General features: G+C 36.7%; 1 protein-coding gene across 1 annotated transcript in view; it reads left to right on the forward strand.

Moving 5' to 3' along the window:
• Bruce (BIR repeat containing ubiquitin-conjugating enzyme) overlaps window positions 1-23428 on the forward strand; it is a 72771-nt gene extending 49343 nt beyond the window's left edge. Inside the window, exons 37-55 of the mRNA XM_072296876.1 lie at window positions 1221-1622; window positions 3321-3551; window positions 4302-4601; window positions 5921-6124; window positions 7101-7377; window positions 7797-8071; window positions 9275-9405; window positions 10035-10174; window positions 11568-11723; window positions 13220-13395; window positions 14051-14182; window positions 14779-14950; window positions 15542-15690; window positions 16502-16732; window positions 17350-17556; window positions 18666-18857; window positions 19361-19563; window positions 19932-20142; window positions 20628-23428. Coding sequence (XP_072152977.1) covers window positions 1221-1622; window positions 3321-3551; window positions 4302-4601; window positions 5921-6124; window positions 7101-7377; window positions 7797-8071; window positions 9275-9405; window positions 10035-10174; window positions 11568-11723; window positions 13220-13395; window positions 14051-14182; window positions 14779-14950; window positions 15542-15690; window positions 16502-16732; window positions 17350-17556; window positions 18666-18857; window positions 19361-19563; window positions 19932-20142; window positions 20628-22759 — 5921 coding nt within the window. The 3' untranslated portion in view covers window positions 22760-23428. The remainder of the gene's footprint in view (window positions 1-1220; window positions 1623-3320; window positions 3552-4301; window positions 4602-5920; window positions 6125-7100; window positions 7378-7796; window positions 8072-9274; window positions 9406-10034; window positions 10175-11567; window positions 11724-13219; window positions 13396-14050; window positions 14183-14778; window positions 14951-15541; window positions 15691-16501; window positions 16733-17349; window positions 17557-18665; window positions 18858-19360; window positions 19564-19931; window positions 20143-20627) is intronic.
• The last annotated feature ends 2458 nt before the right edge of the window (window positions 23429-25886 follow it).

Consider the following 25886-nt stretch of genomic DNA (forward strand, 5'->3'; position numbering starts at 1 on the left):
TCACAGTGCCAGGATTATGTGACTAAAGGTGTTCTTCAAAATTTTATGTTCGCTTGGAGAGAACAACCCCCAAGACTTTAACAAATCTTGATAAAAGCTCTTGAAGGACTTCGCTATGGGTTGCAATTCATGTTATTGGTGGCTTTACTGGCTTAAAAGGGCCTAAATGGTTGCAAATTGCAAGGAAACCCTTGGAATCCTACATTCGTGACAAAGGAGTTTGTAATTAATACAGCAGATGTACCTAATCATGAAAATTAATTGCTCTACAACTGTCAAATAATTACTTCATTGTTTTTCAGTAATCGACAAAAATTCTCTCACGGTTTATATCAGTGATACAATCATCACTCATCAACAAACTGGTAGGCTCAATCCCAAGCTTTTGTAGAATGAACTTGGTAGTTCAGTTTCACAATACAAAACAAAGTTTTAAGTTAGAAGATGTGAACCCTAGAAAATATTGAGTACACCGCTTCAAGGCTCAGTAGTGTACGAATGGGAATTGAGAATTTAAAAATAAATTAATGTACCGTAAGTTTAGGAAATTGAAAATAGACAAATGAATTCACATATTGCAACTTTACATACTTTTACATACTTTACATACTTTTTAATGCATTGGAGCTGTATTTTGAGGGCTCAGGAACAGTACTGTCTAACTAACGATTTTGGCGAAAATGAGTAAACAACTTTACTGCATTTTCCAGTATAAAATACGCAAACTGATGTTTATAATTTTTCCAATTCTCCATGAGAGCATTGTAATGACACTATTGTATACAAATATCGCAAATCTACTCCCAAAATACAAAAATGGCCAAGTTTTTTCTGTGTCCTACAAAATCGTCAGTTTGTAGATAGGCGGTATTGTTCTTTGCAATAATTGCAATGTCCTCATTTTTTGAGTTATTTTTTAATATGTATGTATAAAGCCGCTTTTATAGGGCTCTCTGGTGCTCTGCGACTCCTAACCGCCAAAGTCCCCTATCCTCCCAAAGCCCTTCAGGAAGTTGGCAAACCCTCATTTCTTCTAAAGCCTCCTGTTGCCACCCTTTCACTGGGCGTCCCTTTTGTCTCCTCCCGGGAGGAACCCAATCAAGCAACTACTTTGGCAGCCTTTCGTCCACCATTCTATCCGTATTTTTAATATACCGTCCCAAAATTATCTTTAAAATCCCTTCCTTCATTAAATGTACTCCTATACTTTTTTGTTCCAGCATCTTTATTACATGCGTATGTTCCATCAACAAAAATGATGCAGCATAATAATCCTGCCCAGTGCACTTACAGTTCAATGTCCACCGAGTTTGGGGTTCTAATAAATCACATCACCAACTTGGACACTGGAGAACTGAAGCAGAATAAAATCCCTTCGTATGAAAATTTGCTAGTCAATCTCCTTGAATTAACGGCAAAGTTAATAAAAACACGCTTAAACAAAGAAAGCCAACAGAAAGCCAAGAGGGATGAACAAAATTCATCAAGTCTTTCAACTGAAGACGCCATGCAAATGAATAGTCAGACTGATGATCACAAAATAGCGGAAGAACAAGGTCAGTTATCTTCACCTAGGTCAACACAAGCTCAACAAAACAAAGTACCGTGTCTCGCTGATGTTGGTAAGTTAGCACATCAATGTTTTTTCTACAAGTTTTTTCTTTTTATTTTTTTCCATCAACACTTTGATGAATTCTTAGTTACTTTCGAAAAGTGAGCAATAGAAAATAGCGGGGGTGCAGAAACTTCCCAACCACGTGTCTGGCCGTTCGCGTGAAGTGGGGGATCCCATGTGAGGACGAAAAAACTGGGGGAACCTTGGGAGGTTTTTTTTTTTTTTTAGGGTTTAGGGGAAACTTGACTGTTGAGTGTGCTACTTTGAGGAAACCTAACTGTCAAGCGAGTTGTTTTTGGGGGAACCAAACTGTTGACCGTGCTGTTTTGATGGAACCCAACTGTTGACCGCGTTACTTTGTGTGTCGGGCAAAATTCTGCAGAAACTTAAAATTGAGGAACCCTTGGAAGTTTCTGCACCCCTGGAAAATAGTGGCAGCATTTTTCTACAATCAGGAAGTGTAGTCAGTAACTTTTAAGTAGTTTGTAACTGTGCATCAAGCCAATTTAACAGGTGGAGGAATCAACCTGAGAACCAAGATGTATTCATTCTATTTTCAAAAGTAGATTGCAATCACTCGGATACCTCAAACGGAACAATCGTGTCATGTTGTCAATAATATATATTCAGAAGTTTCTTTTAAGTGTGGGATCACATCATCTTGAAATCTCTTTACTTTATCCAAGTGGATTCTCAACATAAACCGGGCCAATTTTCATGATTTTTGAAGATATCCACGGGTATTGATTTCTATTTGAATTAGCTTACTTCAAAACGTTTCATCCTAACATATAATTTTCATGTCTCCTTAATTTGTCAGTTCGTTCATCAATGCACAGTAAAACCTCGAATTATCGGATCGCGATGTAACGGATTCCGCGATTTAACGGTTCAATCCTCCGGTCCCTTCAGCAGGACCGACTAGCGCGATTTAGCGGATTCCGCGATTTAACGGATTCAACCTCCGGTGTCGTGAAATCCAATAAATCGAGTTCTTACTGTATTCAACTTAGCTTTACCAACCTCTGTTTTTGCCTTTTTTCTTTTACTACTCTTTATATTTCCCCTTTCCTCTCAGAAGTTTTTCAGAAGGAGAATTATTGGTCGCTAATAGAACAATTTTCATGCAGATGGTATTTACTACAGCTGCCTCTAAAGAGTTCTACCTTTAATGCATTTTTCAACTCCAACACCGACATATTAATGGACAAATCCTTTTCACACGATTGATTTGTCCATTAATGGACAAATTAATCGTCCTAACTCCAACATGTAGATTTTTTCTGAATTCTTCGCTGTCTATTTTGAATCTTACTAGTGACTTTTACTTCCTGGATTACCTCCATTTCCAAGTTGAAGGAGATGAGTAAATGATTAGAGGACAACTCTTTTGTTACTTCTTTCAGCTCTTTTTCCAAGCTTTTGGAGGGAATTTTTCCGTCCAAAATAGTCCGAATTAGTCCACCATGTCCATTTTTTTATAAGCCTACCTAAAGAAATAGAGCCTCTATTCAGTGTTGTATAGCTTCATCCAATTGTTTGCTCATGTAAGTGTTGATTCATACCCTCCAGGAGCATTGGCTATACAAAATTGCTCTGGCAAAAGCAGTTTATCTGTACAGTTTTTTTCTCCTTAGAACTATGGTACCTAATTATCTCATCTTAAATTATAATATATATCTCATTCATCTTTTTTTCTTTTCAGTGATGCAACATGAATCAACTGTACTTCATTTGATGCAAGCTCTGTGTGGGTGCGGAGGGGCTCCCTTTACTCTTTTGGGACTCACGCCCTACTTTGATCCAATTATTACTCTACTCGAAAATAGTGATCCATTCTCTGTAGCAGATGCACTCTTCCAGCTGACGACCACCCTTGTAGAGAATACCTCTCTGCCGACATTCTTTTTAAGGCATCTCATGTCTTATCTTTCTGGTATGTATGCAAAATCCATCTCTCTTCCCACTCCCTCCCCCCCTTTTTTTTATGTAAGGTCTTCTTCGCACCCATTTTTCCAACTCATACTCCTCCAATGGATGTAAGAGTGTCTCCGTTCTGTTTTGAAATGATATGTATGTGAAAAGGAGTCTTCTTCAAAATGCTTACATCCCCAAAAATTTGCATTAGCAACAAGAGATGGAGAGGGCCACTAAAGCGCATGAACTACCAGTTGAATTGACAGTATTAACAGTTGACTTATCTGTGACCTCTGTGCGCAGCAATATCGTTTCAGTAACTGATGGTAGCCAAAGATAACAATCATACTGTACGCCTAAGACAGTAAAAAGACGACACATACAGTCAAAAGTAGAAAATTACTAACTCATGGATGTGAATTCTGTTCAAAATAATCAAATCCTCCTCCCCTTCACATCACGGTAGCGTACATAGCTGTTAACTTTAAAAAGGGAAATATTAAACTAACTCTTCAAAAAAATTTGCATGAACTTTTAAATCTTCATCCTAAGACATTTATTCCATTTTACAAGAGGTAAGACACACCCCAGACAAGGGGCGATGTCACCAAGATACCTGGCATATTTGATAAAATAAGAGGTGTTTGTCATGTTCGTTTGTAACGTAGAAGCTCAATCACCTGACAGCTATCATTTTAAATTTTGTTGACCATTTTTACTCATTTTTTGTCAAGACTCTAATTTGTGGAATGTTTGTTTTCCCCTACAGGCAACATGGCAGAACCAAGTGTTCAGCTTTACCGTCTCTCAGAGCCACTTCTTTGTTTGTTTTTGCGAGCTTTGAAAACGAGCGAAAGCGTTGAAGAGTTTGAGAAACTCGGTGGATTTAGATTAATCTGTAGTCATCTCGTCGCTAGCTCCGGTCATCTCATCAATGCTCATCCTTCAACTGTTTCACTTGTCATGCAGCATCTCACGCACCCGCCCGTTCACACTTGGAACTTACCCAACAAAAAGTTAGCCCTCTCAGCTCTGGAAACTGAACATCTTCTTAATTTTGCACCACTGGGTAAGAGCACTACTACCTTTTGCACAGATTCACTCTTGATAGCTGTAAATCACTTCTACTACCTTTTGCACAGATTCACTCTTGATAGCTGTAAAATCACTTTTGTAATGCCCTCAAGCCCAATTTGTACCAATCAACTTTTCATCCAACCAAAGCGGACAAAAAGTTGGATGGAAAGTTAAATGCAACAAAATTTGATTCAACTGCCTTTGCCATGTGACATTGTCCAACGGAATTCGGATATCTCCGATAGCCTCTAGTTCGTAAAGGTACAGTTCCAGCTGATGTTGATTGGAAGTTTTTGTTTCTACTTTCCATTCAACTTTTCATCAAATTGTTGTGTTCTTGGATCAGTATCACACGATCCAAAAGTTCATTCCACAAAAACGGAAGAAAAGTTAAATAAAAAGCTGAGTACATAGTGCAAATTGAGCTCTCAGTAAATGATGGCAAGTTCGCTTGCCCAGATCCTAAAGTTGTTTTATCAACGTCTCAAAGCTTAAAAGTAGAAAGTCAGGTGGCTATTCTACACTGACGATGAATCCAGCTAGGCCCAGATAAGCGTAGTTTCGTTGATGATCGGTCAAGCCAAAATGGGTGGATCATAAGATTTTGTATTTTTCTTTGACGCAATCATAATTTTTTGGAACCAAATCGGGACTCTCTATATAAATATAAGGTAGAATTCTTGCAAATGTAGGAGTCAGAAGTAAACCCTCCAAAAAGGAGGATTAAAAAAGCCGACCAGCTTCAATTTTGAAAGCCAAACCTCAAATGTTCATGAACCCGATTCTGCTCGCCACTATTCGACCCCAGCATTTTGCCTTGACTGATCATCAACAAAAATATGCTTAGAAACCGTCAGCAGTTGCCTTCCTATATTGTCCTGCCTAGTGTTGCTCTAAACAGGGTATCTATAAAAGGGAAAATTTATTCTGAAAAAGTTTTGCCTGTTGAAATGAGAATTTCTGTTCTACAGAAATGAGCATTGATGGCTTTAAAATTTCAACATTTTAATTTCTAATCTGAGAGATACTTTATATCCAACGCTCGTTTACTGTAGATAACTGAAAGATCTTCATGATAGACATGATCTTCAATAGGATCAGGGTTGCCATAGTCAAAAAATACTGGGAAATCTCAGGGAAATTCATTTTCTAAATTCTCTGACAACCCTGCAGGACATTCAGATATGATTTTTCATATTTCAGCAAATGAAAACCATGTAACAAAGATCGTAGATAACAGTAGTTTCTCATGAAAGTGTGTAAGCTTTATCTCAAGCTATTTGAATATTCTTTATTTTCACTTTACAACAGGCACCATAACTTGCAGCAACTTCTCAGCGTCCCATTCTCCAGATGTCCTCATTCATGCTAATCCACCCCATCGCAGAGCTCGAACCCCGGCTTGGTCGTACAACTTTTATCCAGATGAAGTATCCATCGATCTTATACTCACTCTTCCATGTGCAGTTTTGATCCATGAAGTCCATTTACAACCACATTTGAGCTCTCTAGCCAGTGAGTAATCAGTTTTTTTCTCCATCATTTTGGACTTAAAATAGTTGGCATGCTTTTGAAAATTAGTCTACAAAACATAACCACATCGATTATATGGACATATCACTCTATGTGAATAGACATATCAGTACTTTTTTGTCCTGTGAATTTATGATGGTTAGCAAAATGGTCCTTCCTATCACTTTCTTTCCTAAAATAGCTTAAACAATTCACTTTTTGTCAGACAACGTAAGGCATCCTCTCTTTCCATAAAATCGTATACAAGGGGTGGAAAGTAAACTTTTTTGCTGAAAAGGGGCGCAAAGGGCACACATTTTTTTAACAGTTACTTCTGTATAAAATTCAAATCAAGAAGAGGATGAGACTTGTAAATTGGATTGACAAAACCAACTTAATTAAATGCAAGGAAACAAACCCATTGAATATTTGTGCATTATGAGACTTCTTCTTTAAGGTGATTGACCTAATTTTTAAAGTTAACAAATCGTCAACAGGGGTTTCAAATCATCTGACACTCCATGTAAAAAACTCACGAATGAAAAGAAATATTGGTCAATTGGCGTATACTTTCTAAGTTCAAATTTGGAGAAAAGTCAAAAAATTTCTAAGAATCACAACACCTGGCCAAAGAGTGAGTGACTGATCTCTCGCAAAGTATCTCTAGAATTCACATCTCAGGTTACATACTTCAAAGCCTTGACTCTGTTTAAAAAAATCGTCAGTCCAATTATTGTTGGCCAAATTATCCAGAGAGAGAATGTTGAGGAAATTTTCAAAATATATTCTCAGCCAGCTTCATGATTAAAAATAAAAAGTTTCCAATCCTCCTCTAGAAACAAATTATTTGGATTCCTGAAAATTCACTTCAATATTTGCGGCAGAAATTTTGTCGAAATTTGTGCACTAATTACCATAATTTCATGTATCTTTCTCATAATTTTTTTTTCATATCTAATTAAATGTTAAACTTTTGAAGTGTGCCCCAGTAGCGTTGGAATTGAAATAGGAACATCAAATTCAGGATGGTTTATACCTGTGAGTGTACCAATTGAAACTTCCGGTCGAATGTTCATACGACTAGCCCTACCTCAACCAGAAGTTGCTTCCGTTGTCTTACTTCGCTTATATCGACCGAAAGAATCCAATAACATCGGTCTCACCCAGATAAAACTTCTGGGTACAACCTCTACCTCTACTTCCAATGTATCCAGCAGTAGCGACGGCAAATGTGAAGATGATATCACTAAATCTAGGTAAGTATATTTGCAAGTTTTTTTCCAAAATTTGCCCTGTGCACTTCTATTTTTCGATTTTAATCCGTGAAAAGGATTTTAATTTTTTTCGTTTTGATGTTTCAAAATATGCTAACATTCTCGTTTGATATACAATAGATAATTTGGAGGAGATTTTTTAAGTCAACAATGGTACATACAAGTATTTTCCAAGGATGAACCAGCTTTTCATCCCTCCAATAAAATTTCATGTCTTGCATGGTCATTGAAAACGTTTTTTCCTCAACATCCTTTCAAGTTAAAAAAATTTCTGCATACTCTCCCGGGAATATTGGTATCTGCCACAAATTACTTCTCTGTGAGCAAAGCAGCCATGTTTGCATTTTATTTATGTCTCTTCATTCTTCCTCATTTAACCTTGCATCTCTTTTTTTTCACAGTTTTGTTGGCTGGTTGTGCTTACTCCATCATTGTTTGGAAGTTTGCAAGGACAAGACGGAAACTCGGCAGCAAGTAATGAGCGCCATTGCCAATTGTCCAGGTGTTGTTGAAGCTTGTTGTAGCCTGTTTCTGACCCGTAATATCAACTCTGATCCCCCTTTATACACGCCTTACTTACAGAATGTTTTGCTCAGCCTTGGACTTCATTCACGAGAAATAGGTCTCCTGGAAATAAATGTTCTACTCCACAATGCCTCGGCAGTTTTCCTGCAAGGTAATCCAATTACGTCTTTTTCATGCTTGTAAGGTATCAGACACTCTTTTGCCTGGGATGAGTAGAGATGCAGCAAATCCTGATTAGCAAAAGAATCTTTGATCTCAAATCATTTGAGTATTCAGGAATATGTCGTGTATCCTTATTATTGAAGAATACTTCACAGAATGCATTTAAAATGTGTTAAAACGACTGGCAACAATCACACAATTTTTATTTGATTTCGCTAGTGTTGATTATCTCATTGGGAATTTACCTCAGCCTAAAAAGTCCTCTAATGCTTTGTAATAAAAACCTTATGATTTTCAACAGCCTTTGACTTACAGAGGTTTTTTTATTTAGTTCTTAGGCAGGAAATTTTAACATTTTCAGCTCATGGATCGCAAAATGTGCAGCAGGATGCCACAAAATTTGGAGAGGAATGAATCAATAGATCCATAATATATCGACGGTGTAAGTCGGCAATCACGTAACTCGGTTTGCCACGTCGCAGACTTCCTGTCATACTTCATTTTTTAAACGGAAAACTACTGAACAGCAATTCTTTAAAACTGCCGTAATTTTTCTTCTCTGTGCAAAAACTCCAAGGAATGATGTCAACTTGTTCTCCTTTTAAAAAATAACATTGAGGCGGAGATATTCAGACACCGCAAATGAGATATGTGATCGCGGACTTTCGCTGTCGATATGATGAAGAGGATTTCGAATTAAATCAAAAACAAACGTACCTTAGTTTTTTTACTTAAGCAATTAATTAAAATGACAATGCCGTAGTGCCTAATTTACACTGTTTTAAATCAGGAGTTGCTATATGACTTGTCCTGGGCTGAAAATGTGTGTTTTAGCAAACGTTCCACATTTTGGTTCCACTTAGCTATTTCATGACCAATAACTTCTAGAAATATATCCATACTTATCATCGAACACTTCAAATTTTTGTTCTCCAGCAGAACCACTTAGATTTTAAACCCTTACCGCAGCTTCATTATCTCCAACACTGATTAAAAGTGATTATTTCTGTGGAAAAAATAATAAATTGTTACTTCTAATTCAAGTAGTTTTGTGACTTACACGTTTAAACATGCTAGACCTGGAGCTATCTGAAAACATTTGAAGCACAAGCTAGCCTAAACTGATCAATCAAGTTTAAGTTTTTTTGTCAATCAATGATACCTAATGAAAAACGTTTTCCTCTAATTGCAGGCGGATTTACCGTAGAAAGTCAGTGCTTCTCTTCGATTGAATTACTGTTTTTGCTTTGCACCAAAGAAGATAAATATGTTGAAGAACGAATCACCGCATTGATTACTTGGCTTCAGTGTATAATTTCAAACGTTAGTATTTTTATTTTCAAATACCTCTTGACAGTCAATAAAGTCTTACCGATGCCTGCAAAAAAGTGAAAGCAAACTTGACTCTCAATTGGACTGCATTTTCAAATTTGGAAGTGCAATTCTTCACATTCTTCAACTGGAACTTCAAATTCTGCAATTTGGAACTATAAATTCTGGCTCATCTGGAAAAACACTTTAGTGCAAACGGAAACTAACGGCACATATGTTGTTTCTAAACTAAGCCAGGAATTGTAGTTCCAGATTACAAAATATGGTTCTGTTAAAGGCTTTGCTTATAATAATAGACCTATTGACCTCCCGGAACTGTTTAAAAAATTGTTACAAACAATATATTCTCCTTTTTTTCTGTCTGATGCAATGTTTTCTTGTTTTCTGGACAAACGATTCTGATTTTTTTTCTATCTTTGTGAAAGAAGGAGGATATATAGGTAGAGTTTTTGCTTGCGATTTGTCAAAAGGTTGAAACTTGTTCAGGCATGCTGTGCAACGAGCGTAGTCTACCAACTTCTTTTCTAGGTCGTGGTAGAAATATTAATCTCCTTATGATTTACCAGACTATTCAGTTTTCCTGCGGTTTTGTATGTTCATGCTGGCGCTTGTTTTTCCAGAGTGATGATGTAGCTCAATCTCTTTATCCTTTCGTCCATTGTGTGGCAGCTGTTCTGTGGGCGAGTAAAAGTATCCTCAACAATTTGTGCGAAGGAGGAAAATCTGATCATAATAAGATTGTAACACCTCAACTTTTCAGGTATACACTAAATGATCCTCTTTCAACGGAAAGCTTAAAACCAAACACCAATATTTAACCCAAAAATTGTCTCAAAATTAAGTGCAGAGTTTTTTTTTTATTTGGAATAAAATCATTGTTCTATGCAATTGATAATAGCTCATAAGAAAATGAGTCTCCCATTTGGTATCAAATTTCCTGAAACATAAATTGAGCACAGCCAGCGGGCTGATTGTTGAAATTGATAGACAAAGCTACAGACAAAGAAGACAAAAGGGATAAGGAGGGATACTATTTGTGGAAGTGGGTAGTTGCAAGGGACAAAGAAGGTAGGTGATAGACTAACTGATGGCAACGTACATTAGACTCTATAATTAGTCCATCAGTTTCTCCCTTAGTCTATAGGAACCATCCATTTCAACAAATAGGATCGCTCCATACTCCTTATTTCTTCTTTGTCTATCAATTTCAACAATCAGCCCGCAGCTTATTGTAAGCCTGTGTACATGGTATACCTCCCGATGGAGCATGCATTTGCTAAGATCTGTTGAAGAATGGGTCCATTTTCATGTACATATTCAGATTAAATCCCGATTGATGACTATCATATGTTCTTTATGGACTCAAAAAAGGGCATAACTTGCGTTTTTTCCAAAAATGTTTTCTTCAGTTTATAAACTGGACCCAAATATTTCAAGTTTTAAAGTCAAGTTTTTGTGCATTGGGGTAGCCTGAATTCTAACCTTTTCAAAAATTTATTCAGATCTTGGATGTTGATAGTTTTATTATGCTGATACATTGAGCATTCAATTTCCAAAAAATTTAGGGAAATCAGATGATTCAGGTCCTCCCGCAAGTAGGGTTAAGTTGTGGCGAGAATTTCAGGGCAGTGACACACTAGCGTTTGGACGCAATGGACTTAAATCAAGTTTTTTAAAAAATATTTTTCTTGTTTCTGATCTTTGAACCAAAATTATTTGTTCTAAAATTCAAATATTCACTTAAAATTGGCAGGCAGGGCTCCTCGCATCTAGCTGGCTCCATGGAGAAGTCATTTATCTTCAACTGAGGTTACCAATGTGTAACTAACCCATCATGATTCACAACTTAAGCTCCTTGGGTCAAATTACTTTATGGAAGATAAAAATTTTCGAAAATTGCTTGCTATACCCATTCACAAGGAGCTTTGGTTGTCAGTGTTTAATCTCTACCCCACAACCTTTCAAAAAATCGATCCACCTCAACCTGCAGTAACGGAGAAGAGCTCAAAATGGAGCGAATGGAATATTGAGTGAATGGCCAATGAATAGATTGAGTATAGATAATTTTTCGATAGATTGATAATTTTTATCCTGACTTACTTTTCCTAAACCTGTATTTGTGTCTAATCATTTGCCTTTTTTTTCAATTTCAGCTTGCTCTACGAGTGGGGCTCGAAATTGTCTCCTCACAGTGCCTTGAAAAAAGCAGTTGATTCAATTCTTTGTGCCATGTGCTTTGTGGACCCCTCACTCTTCAACACTTTCCTCACTCAGATTGGATTATTGCCTGCTCTTAATTTACTCAAAACGTAACTACCGCATAAATATTTTCATTTCTTTAATTTTTAAAACAAGAGTTCAAATGTATGACTGAATTCTCTTATTCAACTTTTTTACATTATGAATTGGGACTAGACCAGTTGATAAAAATGTCTGTATCACCACTTACAAGTTTGAAATTTTTTGAAGACACCAGTGCTGTAGTGTCAAGGGAGAGTGACGTTTGAAATTTCAAACATTGTCAGATTTCCTCTAAGATCCTGTAAGATACATTAAGAAATTCAGAGATTTTTGCAAGTACAACTTTTAATTTTTTTCAGAAAATTATATTTGTGGTTCTGCATTTGTCACAGTTTGGAAACAGTCACAATTTAACAACAAGTAAAACAGCTTCTAGATTTGATGCATTGTGAAACAAACTGCTTTAGATTAAAAGAACCCTGCACAGAGCATGGGGTCAGCGGCTCTTGATGAAAGTCGATGAAACTTTAACAGATTGATATAAAGTTCATAATTAAGGGAAGCCAAAAAATTAGCTCACTTTTGCGAGTAGAAGCCGAGATATTCGCAATTGAACCCGGACTATTTTCTGTGCGGCGGAGGTAAATTCTCCGTGTCGCCTTACCTTGCTTGAGCACTTCGGCCAGGAAACCCCTACTCCCCACCAGGTAACTATGATGTCGCATTGTTTACACTCACTCCTTTCATTAGGACGCTCTGTTCGGGCTGTGCGATATGGAGTTCCCTGCTTCTCTCCCGTGTCAGCGCCGCCGGTCGGTTTAATCTGAAATGTAGTTGCTGAAACGAAATTGACAGATGCGGGGAGAGAGAGGGAGTACGGCATTTACACCGGCCGAGCGCATAAGCACCTATCTTCATGCGAGTGACGTGAGGTCTGATCAAGAACGCCGAACAATGAGAGGAGAGGGGACTCAGAATTCTTCCGCCATGCTGCAACATGACAGAAAATAGTCCGGATTCAATTGCGAATATCTCGGTTTCTACTCGCAAAAATGAGCTAATTTTTTGGCTCCCCTTAATTATGAACTTTAAATCAATCTATTAAAGTTTCATCGACTTTCATCGAGAGCCGCTGACCCCATGCTCTGTGCGGGGTTCTTTTAAAATAATTAAAGTGCCTGAAGCAGTAACTCACTTTCACATAAATATAATACTGAAATCTTACCGGTTTTGAGAAGTTTGTCTCATGATCAGCAATCCCTGGGATGATCACTTGCTGATGATGAGACAAAGTTCTCGGAACCAGCTCAATTCTCATTTATGTCTTATTTATGTGCAAATGAGTTAATATTTTAAGGAATCTAATAATTAAAATAGCTCATAGATTTACCTTCTCTCTTCAAGAGTTTAAGTTTCAATTTCTGTTCCAGTGTTTCATCCCCAGCTTTTTAGTATGTCTAAAACGTTAGAATTGTAGAATTTGTTAACTCCTTTTAATATCATTCAACCACTTTTGCCTCTATGCACTATCTGCCAGTGAAATTGATTTATTTTTAATTTTCAGGTGTCAAGGCCAGAAGAACAATGATTCAAAAAATCGTTCGGCTGGCTCTGAACAAGTACCTTTAACAATTTCGGAGGCAGATTTAATGTCTTTAGCTGTAGTTTGTCAATCCCCACCAATTATTGAACACCTGATAAATTATGGCCTTCCCTCTCTTCTAGTGGACAACATAGTAGGTAAGATATCAGACCGCAAGCTGTCCCTATTTATTGATAATCCATCAATAAACAAGGCTACAATTTTTAATTATTCTTGTAAAATAATTTGCAAGTAACTTCTTTTTTTTTTTTTCACCGTTCTCCCTCTCAAGTTCACAATAGTTGGTTCAAGATATTTTGATAAAAGCATTGAACCATAATTCAGGCCCATGACTTAAATAATTTTTCTGGACAAGAGCGCTGATTATCAGGAAAGACCATGAAAATGCTTTGCTGGAGCTAATTTCTTTTGGAAGCTTATCATTATTTTCTCTTCTATGATCAATTTTATCTCTATCATATTTTTATTCAAGATTCCAAAGAAAGTTTGTTAGGGCAAAGTATTCTCATTTGCCCTCCACCCTGACAAACGATGAGGATTGTTAATACAGGAAGTATAAAAGGCCCTATCAAAAAGAAGAACACTTTTTTTGGGGGGGGGGGGGGATGATTCTTAAGGCGAACAATTTTTTTTTGGGAAGGAGGGGTCCTTCACCTTAAATTAGAGGTCAGTTATTCTGGCTAAGCCCTCGAGTCAAAGGAACAAATCATTATTTTAACACTCATCCACCATCAACTTTGTGATGTTTCTTATTCTCAGTCGTATTGTAAATTTTTACCCTCTGTTCCATAGATTTCTGTAAAGGCAGCAGTTTTCAGGCAGGTACAGTTAAAATTGATGAGCCGCCTTCATCAGCCAAAGAGACCCCTCTCTCAGACAGTGACAAATTTTCTAACAGAAAGCAGGTCATCAGCCTTATTCCAGGTTTGTATTATGATAGTCAATTTTATTTTTAGTTCTAATCCAGCTATGATAAGTATATCTTTAATTGAAAGTTCAAAAACGTATGAAACAACCTTAGAACAATCAAATTATCCTGTGAAGGCGGGTGGCTTTCAATTTGACCTAGATCTAAATCTAAAGTTACTTGCGCTGTGTGCATTAGGAATATTTCAACTACTCCTAGAAGCAAGAGATGGATGTAGAGAAAATTGGATATCGCTACAATCCTCTGGTCAGATTAGCAAAACGTCATCTCATTTTAAAGCTGAAAGTGTGACGAACTTGTAATTTCTTACAGGTTTACTTTGTTTTCAATAGTTACGCAGCAAAAAAATAGCAAAACTTACTTCTTGGGATATCCTCGTAAGTTTTAATTCTCAGCCCTTTTTACCAAAATTTGATCCGAGTTTTTTGCAACATTGAAATTTTTTTTAGAAAATTGAACTTGTAGCAATTAATAAATTGACTGCTGCTTGATTTTGTGGCACTAGAAAACTGATTCTTTCAGTTGTAACATTGTTTCATGAATTTCTTGGGTCTTTTTTTCTCTTACATTTAACCGCCACATTATTTTGCAGCCGAAAATAATTCATACAGAGTGGAGGCAGTCTCTCTTTTCCTGTGGTTCTTTGGGGAGCTTTGTTCCGAAGGATGCATGAGGGACTGGCTGGGATCCAATGAAGGCTCCATATTCTGGCAACCTCTTTTGGAGCTACTATCGAACAGGACCCATGACTCAGACTCGGAAAAGTAAGTTCTGATCTATGATTCATTAATTTTACCTCAACCCCAAATGAAAGAATGCCTTCCATTTCTCTCCTAAGTCTCTTGAGATCTAACTGGTTGTGATTTGAACCTCTTTGATAAGACTGAATTCCCATCCGTTGCTTTTTTCCCATGTTCTTTCTCTAGAAGCCTCGAGAATGAGGAACAACAAACCTTGTTATCTAAGGTGTGGCAATTTTAATTCAACAGCAAAGTGTGCCTTTTTCTGTTGTTTTAGGGGATACAACTTTCGGTAAAGTTGAATTAAAATGCTATCGAAGTTTTCAGGTTGGGGCAGTATTTTTAGGGTCGACAAAGAATTGCTCTCTAGGTCAAAACCATTAATTTTTAGAAATCAGATTTTAAGGCCAGGAGGCGAATATTAATAGAAAAGTAAAAATATTTACCCCAGAAATGCTCCTGGCATCATATCAATGATTTTAATGCTTTTTTATCTTTTACAGCAATTATTATAATTGGACATCTTTGCCTTACATTTTTAATTTATATATTGTCTAGTTTTATTTTTATCATAACACAGCACTATTCTTGGTCTTGATTCACTTTTTCTTCCAGATGTCTTCAATTGAATGAATCTTGGTCAAAATTGGAAGACAACACTGTTAAATTTTTCTCTCGCTGTTGTTGGGGTCATCTACGTAATCAAGAAATATTCGCTCATGTTCTTTGTGCTGTGATAAATTCTCAAAATAGTGTTAACTCAAGTAAGTTGGTGTTCATTCCCTAGCTACTGTGACATGATCTTGCAGCCATACTTAGACAGTAGTCAAAATCACAGAATGTTGTCCATGGAAACCATATTCTATCTTTGTCTCATCACTCTCTTTCCTGCAACTTGAGTTGACATGATCAGACCAACTTAGTTCTGTAAAGGCTGCACCAATAATAGTGACAAGATATTAGGTGGAGTTTGCATCAGCTAACGCAGGTACTGAGTATTTTGCGAAAGCATTGGTCTCTTGGCTGTATGAATGAATTCAGCTGCACCATCATTGTATCCCCAATACAATGTGCTTTTTTGTATTTTTAATGTGCCTCTCATGCCAACCAATCATGTAACATGCTTCCACAATTGGATAGTACTTTTCCGCCTGTTGGCCACCAAAGTATTAGATTTTGGTAAAATGACCCAATATATGTCAAAGTTCAACTGCACCTCAACGTTTCTGCTCATTCCGTTTTTTATGATGTCAGATTTTTAGAAAGAACGCACATCTAATTGAGTTTCATGGACCGAACAACCATCCATGACTTTTCCTTTGTGTCATGAGGATTGTGTAAAGCAATCTCCGACGCTCTAGCCGCGGTCATAGCCCATAATCTACCTGGCAATCTGTAAAATATTTTCATAAGGGCCAATGCCTCAAAGATTCATTTTATAAAATGAGTTGTAACATAAAAACTCCCACGGCCAATCAAGAAAAACTTTTCAATTTTAGGATGAATTTCAAGTATCTTAAAGCTTTCTTATTTGCGTCTGTATTGAGTCTCTTAACTTTTGAATTATTTTTGCAGGCGGGAAGCTGCACCATGGTTTACCAGGCTTTACCCGGAGGCTGATACTTCAACTTCTACTGGAGAGTGAAAAAATATTTGTCTCTGTAAATATCACGCCACCACTAACCCAAAGCTTTACTGCAACTCTCATGAATCCCATTCACCCATCAAGAGGAATTTGTCGAGGCCATCAGTTCTTGTATGTCAGCACACAATCAAGAATGGTCGAAATAATCAACATGGTCTCAAGTAGGTATCATTGATCAGCCATTATGTACGAAACTAGATTTTTAAAGTGAAGAGCTCTCTGCAACAAATGATTCAAGTTTTAAGTTCTGAGTATCTGAAAGGTTCAAAGGATTGAGACTCACAGTAGTTTTAATATGCATCGAATATCTCAGGACTAACAGGAAATAATTTCTGGTTTGATTCTTGGGATCAAAATTAGACTTTTTGTGGTGTAACTTTTTCTACAAATGCCTCTCCACAAAGTTGCAGCCCTCTAAAATTTGGGAAAATCTTATTGATCGTTGATTCATCAGTGCTCATGCGGGGATCCTGAGGATACAGAAGAAAGAAAAGATCTCATGGACATGACATAACCTGAAAACAGCAGGGGCTCATAGATTAAGATCAAATCTTTTGAATTGAGGAATTTTGTCTGCTTCCTTGCGTAGACACTTTGAGTACTGAGAAGTGTGCTGGTTTTATGAGAAAAATAAATTAAACACATCAGTAAACGTATGTGCCTCCTCAGAACAAAATTTACTGAATGTCCTTGCATCCATTGGTCCTGTGGGCAGCGTGGGTTGGCTACTGATTAAAGTATCAAGGAGGCCCATTTTACAGTATGATTGACATTTCAGTTCCAGGTAGCTTGGACTACATTATCAATGAAGTGAACAAAGTACGCGTCAATTCCAACTCTGAAATGTCCTGGTGGGAGGCCCTGAACCAGTTGTCTATTGCGGCTGCAGTAACTGCCAAAGATAAACGCTCCAAAGAAGCCAAAAATATTGTCACAGCGCTCAGTGGTCCTCAAGGCAAATCAAGACCATCCACCCCTTTTTCGGGTAATGCAGACGTAGTTGTTGTAATTCAAAATTCTTGCTATCTACTAGCGTAAATCTAACTCTCTATGGCATGAATTAATTTTGGGTCCCTAGAGACATCTTAGGTTCATAAAAACATTGAGTTCTGAATTTTTTCACAAAAATTTCAACATTTTGGGAATGATTTCTTAGAAAAAAAAAATGATAAAAATTTGCAACATGATGCCATGGAGGAATAATTCATGTATAAAAAACCAAAAAAGTGTCATCTCCAATAAGTTAAACCATGCCGTAGAGGGGTAACATTCAACCCCTCCCAGAAATTAATGGTGTGTCGACCAAGGCTTACACATATTTTTTTTTATTTTTATATTTTGCTTTTCTCCAGTTAAAGGTGTGTAAAGAGGGTACTAATTTATTCCTTCAATATTCTGCTTTTTTCACCGATTGCGATTTGGTTTTGTAAGAGACCATAATGAACCAAGTTTTTTTTCTTTTTTTTCATTTGTGTATTTTAGGTATATGTGTAGTCACATGAATTTGTTTAGTTCTCAGTCCAAGCAAGTATTGAGTAAAGCACACTCATTTACTTTTGTCATTGGAACATTTTTATTTACTTTCAGTTTTTTAATGGGTCTAACGAGAAACTTCACCGCATGTCGTCGTCAAATCAATTTATTGGTCTTATACTGCAAGTTTAATGTCTAAATTTGTTGCCCTCGGTGTTGTTAATGTTGATGTCACCTTGTTGTGCATGTATCCAATGGTTGAAAATGGGAGGAAACTTACTTGACAAGAAACATATAATCAGCATATCTGTGCAAAATCATAAGTTCTTGATTTTGTTAATAATTTTTTCTCACGTAACTTAAAGCATGTAAAATTAAGTGGTTAGATTCACTGAAGAGAAACTAATTACTATACTTGTGTCAATTTTTCTCTACAGCTTCAATCATCATGGTTTCTTCGCCGTGAGTTATTAGTATTCTAAAATTCTGTACCTGTTTTTTTGCAATTCTGCTCTTAACCTTTGTTGTCACCAATGAATTTATTCATTTGTTTTTCAATATTTGTATTCTTCCTTCCATCAAACTTAATATTATTCTAATTGAAATGTTTTTCTTGTTCAGATATATCCCTGCCATTGTTTGGGAAACCACATGCGGTTCTGGAGCATCCTGCATTATCAGGACCGCTGGATCCACTCACTACCATTTCTCAAGTGATGGCTACACTTTCATCGCAAGGCTTCTCTTTGAGTGCTCCAATCATTGAATTCAATGCAAAAGAAAACACTTCCATAACGCAAAAAGATGTCATGTGTAAGTTAAGAAACTTTAATCTACCAATCCGTTAAATTAAAAGTAATAGCTTAATGTTGAAGCTAACAAAGATGCAATAATTTAATGATTTATTTATTTTCCGTCCATTTTTTTAACTTCAAATGTTATCTTCAAACATCAACTTTTTAAATTTTGAAAACAGTAATTTAACCAGAAAGCAAGCATTTTAGTAGGTTGCAATGAAACATGACATAATTAATACCACTAAAGGGGGGAAAAAATTTAAAAATTTTAATTTGAACCAACAGAGAGATCTGGGAAACCTAGATATGCCAAATAATCCCTGCAGTAAGCCTAGGTTTGCCTGAAAATTAGGGTTGCCAGTAACGTATCAATGGGACTTTCTTTACTACCATTCATTTTTCCAGATCAGCAATTTGTGTTCAAATTGTCACATAGTGTAGTTTCACCTCAAGACCAAGAGTTCTGCTTATGGATTTTTAACAAGCTCTGATAAAATCATGTTTTTGTTTTTGTTACAGTGGACATTGAAACTGAAGGGATACCATCTCCTCTTCAGATTTTCTCTCAAATTGGAGGACTGGCATTGTTAGCTGAGCATCTCCCGTTAGTTTATCCAGAACCGCAACAATCCACGCCATCTTCAGCTGTATCACCTTTCTCCCCTCCTCCGCAACTGGAGTCAGAATGGGTTAAAGTTGACGCTACTGATGACATTTACATGGTAAAATTAATTTACTCAAGGATTTTTTTTAAAAAAAGAAAGGTCTTAACTTCTAAAACTTGTCAAAGAAATAGGCCTATGACAAAGAGTCCTAATTGATCTGTTAGTGGCTGAAAAAATTGTGACCGAAAACTTTTGATGAGGACGTATTAGACTCAAACAAACAAGCGCGACAAATGTAAATTGTTGGTATCTTTTTCAAATCATTTCAAATTTTATGCTCAAGAATTAGAGTTTAAAAATCAAATTTTTTTGTTTCATAAAAACTTACAACTCCTTTGTATTTATATTTTGATAGTGTGGAACTTTATAGGTTTTTTAATCAGGTTTTGTGGATTAATTTGTCAATTGCTGTGTTTTTCTTACAGGAGATTGATTACTCCTGTAACAATAATAGTGCTCAAGGGGCTGCTCCGGGGAAACCTGTGGAAACTGTCGCTGTGATACCTGCTCACTCTTTAGCAGCATTTGGTCTTTTTCTTCGTTTACCTGGTTATTCTGACGTCTTGCTCAGAAGCAAAAAGAATGCTCAATGTCTTCTCAGACTTGTTTTAGGTGTCACTGATGATGGAGAAGGAGGTTTGTAATCTACTGATTTCTTTTTTTCTTTATTTTATTTAGCAACAAGAGTTTTCCAATGATTGAAGGAATATGAATTCAACATCTTGACGATAAAATGTGTTCTCATTTTTTCTCAATTCACATAAGAATACCAGCACTGGAATCTGTTTTCCTTTTTTCAATTCTTGGAGATCATAAGCTGGTCATATTTGCATTCAAAAATCGGTCGAAGTCCGTAAATATTCGCAGTTTCCTCTTTTGCACTGTCTCTGAAGTGTTTTGTAGAAACCTTGCTAGGCTAGATACTTGAGTGGCAGTGCAAGAAAAGACACTAAGAATATTTTTGGGGTGCCGTTTAATTTTCGAATGCAAGTATGACCATCTTTTGATCTCAAAGATGCGGAAAAAAGAAATCAGATTCCATTGTTGGTATTCTTGATGCTTAAAAGCCAAGAGATCTGTAATTGACTTGTCATTAATTGGTTATGCTTGTGTTGTTTCAGGGGACATTCTCAACTCTCCGTTGGCAAATAATCTCCCTACATTACCTTTCGAGGTGTTGGAAGAGCTTCTCTCGCTCTCACCTCTGACATCAGATGAAGGAATCTACATCCGACAGGCTGCTCTGGATTTAGGTGTTGTTCATCTTATTCTAGCGTGTTTAGCTGCTCTCACTCACTTTCCCCAGTACATTCATCTGCCTGGTATTCATCATCAGCTCTTAACGACTGCAACACGAGCAGCAAACGAAGTCTCTGCCAATGCAAGAGCCGATAAGCAACTTCTTTACTGGGCCAAAGGTACTGGTTTTGGGACTGGATCAACTGCGCAGAGTTGGAATGTTGAACAAGCTCTTTCCCGCCAAAAGTGTGAAGAAAGTCATATTACGGTTTTAATAGAAGTTTTGTCCAGTTTCATCAATCCAAAATCACTTTCACTTGCTTCTGTTCATAGCGCAGATGATGAAAAAAGTGCCAATTCCTCTGATGAACCACCAGAACGTCTGGCACCAGGACTTGCACCTCTATTTTATCAACTTCTAGAACAATCCTGTCTCCTTCCCGCCCTCTCGTCGTATCTTAGAAACGATTCGGTACTTGATATGGCACGGCATATTCCCCTCTACAGGGCCATTTTGTGTCTGTTAAGGGTCATTGCATCGAATGAGCAGTATGTAGAACTTTTGTTCCCCCGATCTTCATCGCACAAGGATCCTTCAATATCTAGTCTACTTTTAAATATGAAGAAGTGTGTCGATAACTACTCCGCCAATGTCAGAGATAAAATTAACAAGACAAAACAACAACGGAAAGCTGGGAGATCAGGGATAATGAAACTTCCAACCCCTGTGGCTGAAGAATCATTGGATCAAGATGAGGAAGGATTAGCCTCTCTTATTCCAGACATCCAAAGCACAGCGTTACTTATTCAGGTTGCCATGGATAAACTAATCAAAAATGGAGATTCATCAAACTCTGCCTCGTCATCAGATATGGTTATAGAGACGCTGGAGCACCCCTTGAAAAAGACTGTCGAGGAACGTTATTTGGAATTTATGAAAGCTCTTCAGTTTGATATGTATGATATGATTGTGGAAAATTGTGATAATAATGGAATACAGTTTACAGTCTCGCATCATTTTGAATCAGTCATCCGCTCTCATGGAGACAGAAGTCATCCGTCCCGGGTCAAACGTCTCGCCCAAGAAGCTGTTACTCTGTCAACCTCTTTACCTCTCTCCTACAGTAGCTCAGTCTTTGTGCGTTGTGACTCGGATAGGCTAGATGTTATGAAGGTATTAATTACTGGTCCAGCTGAGACGCCATACATGAATGGGTGTTTTGAATTTGACGTCTATTTCCCCAAAGACTATCCAACATCCCCAATGCTAATTAATTTAGAGACAACTGGTCAGCATACAGTCCGCTTTAATCCTAACCTATACAATGATGGTAAAGTTTGCTTGAGTGTTCTCAACACATGGCATGGAAGACCGGAGGAGAAATGGAATGCGCAAACCTCTAGTTTTCTTCAGGTCCTGGTCTCCATCCAATCTCTCATCCTTGTTCCTGAACCTTATTTTAATGAGCCTGGTTATGAAAGGTCAAGAGGAACTCCTGCTGGAACTCAGAGCTCTCGAGAGTATAATATCAACATTTGTCAAGCAACATTGAAATGGGCCATGGTTGAGCAGTTAAAAAATCCTTCACCTTGCTTCAAGACTGTCATTCAGTCTCACTTCTGGATCAAAAGGAATGAAATATTTCTGCAAATCGAGAAGTGGATTGCTGAAGTCGAAAGCGATGAATATCAGACTGAAAAAACCATAGCTGCTACAATAATGTCTTTGAAGCGCTTATTTCGACTGCTCTGTGAAGAAATTGCCAAACTGACACCTCCGCCTGGTTTAGAGGACTTAAACGAGGGAGTGCTGGGCAAATGCATGCCTACGTCAAACCAAAGCCATGGCTCTCGATCATCCTCGCAATCCCAACCATCAGGGTCATCAGCCAGTGCATCAGTGTCGTCTCAGCAACAGCCCACCCTCTCATCCACAACGCCTTTGAACTCATCCTTATCCGATTTTGTCACTGATGCTGAGATGGAAATGCTTGTCTCAAAGGTTGTTGATTGAAACCGTTGCTTTATTTTAATTTTCTTTCTCATTTCGCGTCTTGAATATGCATTCCAGTGCTTGCATTATCATCAAAATCATAGTAATTTAGTCATACTTTCAGTTTTTTACTGACCCTTATCCGTTTCTGTATATCGTAATGTTCTTTCTTAGCTTTCCCTTTTTACTTGTTTTATCTGGCATTTTTCTCAAGTGCGTTTCATATGTTTAAGCACCTAACCAATTTCTGTGAGTTTGGCATGACCCAGAAGGTGAATTTCCATTTTAGTGATTGATACATCGATCGGCAGTTTGCCGTTTTTGCTCAGATTAAAAATTTTAGGGCACAGGACTATTTTCAATTGAAAGTGCTTTTTGCCGCTGACATTAGCTTGTTAATTGTGCTTGCATGTTGAGATCCTCAATTTAAGTAATTTTCGTCTGAATCTGGTTTTTTTTTTTATTTTTTTGGTAAAAGTATTGATTTGTTGAATTGTAGCATTGAGCTCTTTATTTTTATACTCTTAACAATCACTGTTGCATTTAAAAACAAAGTGTATGATAGTATCTCTGTAATTGGTCAGATTAAATGATGACCCACTGCTATAAATTACCAGAAATATTTATGATTTTCATGCCATTTTTTTGGCATTTATGTTTATATCCTGAATAAATGAACTCCATCATTTAGTTGTTGAAGAGCTAAATCTACTTGTATTTTCCTTGAACATCAGAAGTAGCATTTGGAGGAGGTGACATGATTGACATATCGTCTACAACTTTGACGCTTCGACAGTCCTCGTTATTGATCGTTTTCAGCTGTGAAGCCAAAAATTGTGTCGCTTTTTTTTTTTTTTTAAATAATATTCATTTGCTTTTTTCTTCTGAAGGTCCATTAACAAGGTGGCTCAAAAATTTTTGGAACGGAAAAACCTCGTAGAGTTCAGTGCTGATTCGTGCAGCGAGCTATTTTCACAATTTACATCGATTTCTGACGGATTTTGGGGCGAAAATGTGGGTTTTTTGTCATTTTGGCAACAAAATTCTTTTTCTACTTGATTTCAGCGGCAGGCTTTTTTCAAAATTTACATTGGTTTCCAATTACTTTTTTGTCATTTCAAAACTTCACCTTCTACTTAATTTCATACTTTAAAATTATTTTATAATTCATCATTTCATCAATGAATTTATCTCATCATCAAAGGCACTGTTCAGTCATAAATTATGATCATTTCAAAAGCATCAGACATTTGGGATCAGGCCTAAGACGGGTGCGTCCCCGAAATGATTTACATATTTTTGGCCGTCATTTCGACCACGCACCTCTTTGTTTACCTTTTGATTACAGATGTCTGATGGTCCTGAAATGATCATAATTCATGATTGAGCAGTGCCTTTGAGGAAAAAATAATTTTAATGTATGAAATTAAGTAAAAGGTGAAGTTAAAAGTCAAAATGACAAAGAAGTCACTGGAAACCAATGTAAATTTTGAAAATAGCTCGCTGCATGTCGACACTGAACTCTACAAGGTTTTTTTTTCTAGAAAATGTTTGTATTTTTATTTTTTAAATAAAAATATTGCATATTATAAATTTACTTAATTTTTTTTTAATGTTGAAACAAAGACCTCACAATCGGTTTAACTCATAAGTGGAAAGATTTTTTCTGTATTTTTCTTTCACAATTAAAATAGTGTATTTCCTTCCGAAAATATATTAGGAAGGAGCCTGCTATCATTGAGTTGCAAACCAGCTGACACATTTTATATGAATTGTATTCCTCTATTATGTAATTTTTTGCTCTGAATATCACAAAATAAATTTCTGAAACAGCTTTCAGCTTCTTTTGAGAGGAAAAAAAGTTGGTTTTCTGCATGAATGATTAGGAGAGTAAGCGTAAAGCATGCATTCAATATTAAACACGACATCAACATCATAACCATACTCTGAATAAGTGTCTCTCTGTGCCAGTAAAATTTTGCAAAAGTAAACTAAAAATACATGAATATGCAAGGTCCAATATTTTTAAACTTTGAAGCATTGGTGGATTCTAGCATCAGAATTACTTGATTCTTGGCGCACCAAGAGGTGATATAAGCTGCAGATGTACCCAGGGTGTTTCAAAAGTCTTGTCTCCAATCTTTGTATGAAGGAAACAAATGAAGCCAGTAAATTGCAGGTCTTATGATCTTGAAGATTATTTCACTAGCTTCCCAACGTGACATTCTTGAGCTCACTTGGTAAAAAAATTCACTGAGTTACAACGATTTTTACGCGACATATTCGCATAATCCCTCGGAAAATTTTACACCTTTTCCAAGAGAACAAAAAGAAGCTAAACATTGGACCAATCTTCGAAATCAAACTGTAAAAATAAATTGCAATTTTCTTATGACGAAAATTGAAATTCAATTGAAATAGAAATCAGGTCATAGGTACCTAAATTATAATGCCACTTTTAAAAGGCGGCTAACTAGCCAGGAGGCTTAGTATAGATCTACTACAATTTTATCGGAATTACTCACGCACTGTAATTATGTAATATTTGTCAAACAATAAAATTGACATTTTTCTGCAAACTTATTGCGCTGTTTTTGCAAGACCTCCTGGTTGGGATGACAGGATGCATTGCAAATCTGTTGGACCTGGGCAACTCAAATCGGTAGTTTTTGACTGAACGGTCAGAAATACTTACAGTGAAATGGATTAATTTTCGGCCTAAGTGCTGCATCCCGCAAAATTCGTGATACAGTGTTACGTCGCAGATATTTCTTAATTTTTTAATTTTGGGTTTAAAATCCTGAAATTAGATTTGACCAAATTTACAATGGACTCTATTTCTTAGGAACTGCTTGCTAGCTTGCCACAGCCCAAGATAAAACTTTGGGAACTGCTCACAGACAAAATAAGGTAAGTATGGCATTTTTTTCTTGTTACTTATTTTGTCCATTCCTGTTTAAAAATTTTAAATTGTAAAAAGTCGATCATAGAGGAACAAATTTTTTGAGAAAATCATCAAACCCATGTAAAAGTCTTCCTCTTTTTTTCCAAGTTTCTACATTATTAACTATTATCTTTGTTTTGGAATTTTTATCAATATTTTGTGGAAATTCATCTGTCATCGGATGGATTAGCATGTTTTACATAG

Source organism: Bemisia tabaci, chromosome 2 (assembly GCF_918797505.1).
Source record: "Bemisia tabaci chromosome 2, PGI_BMITA_v3".
NCBI classification, from domain to species: domain Eukaryota; kingdom Metazoa; phylum Arthropoda; class Insecta; order Hemiptera; family Aleyrodidae; genus Bemisia; species Bemisia tabaci.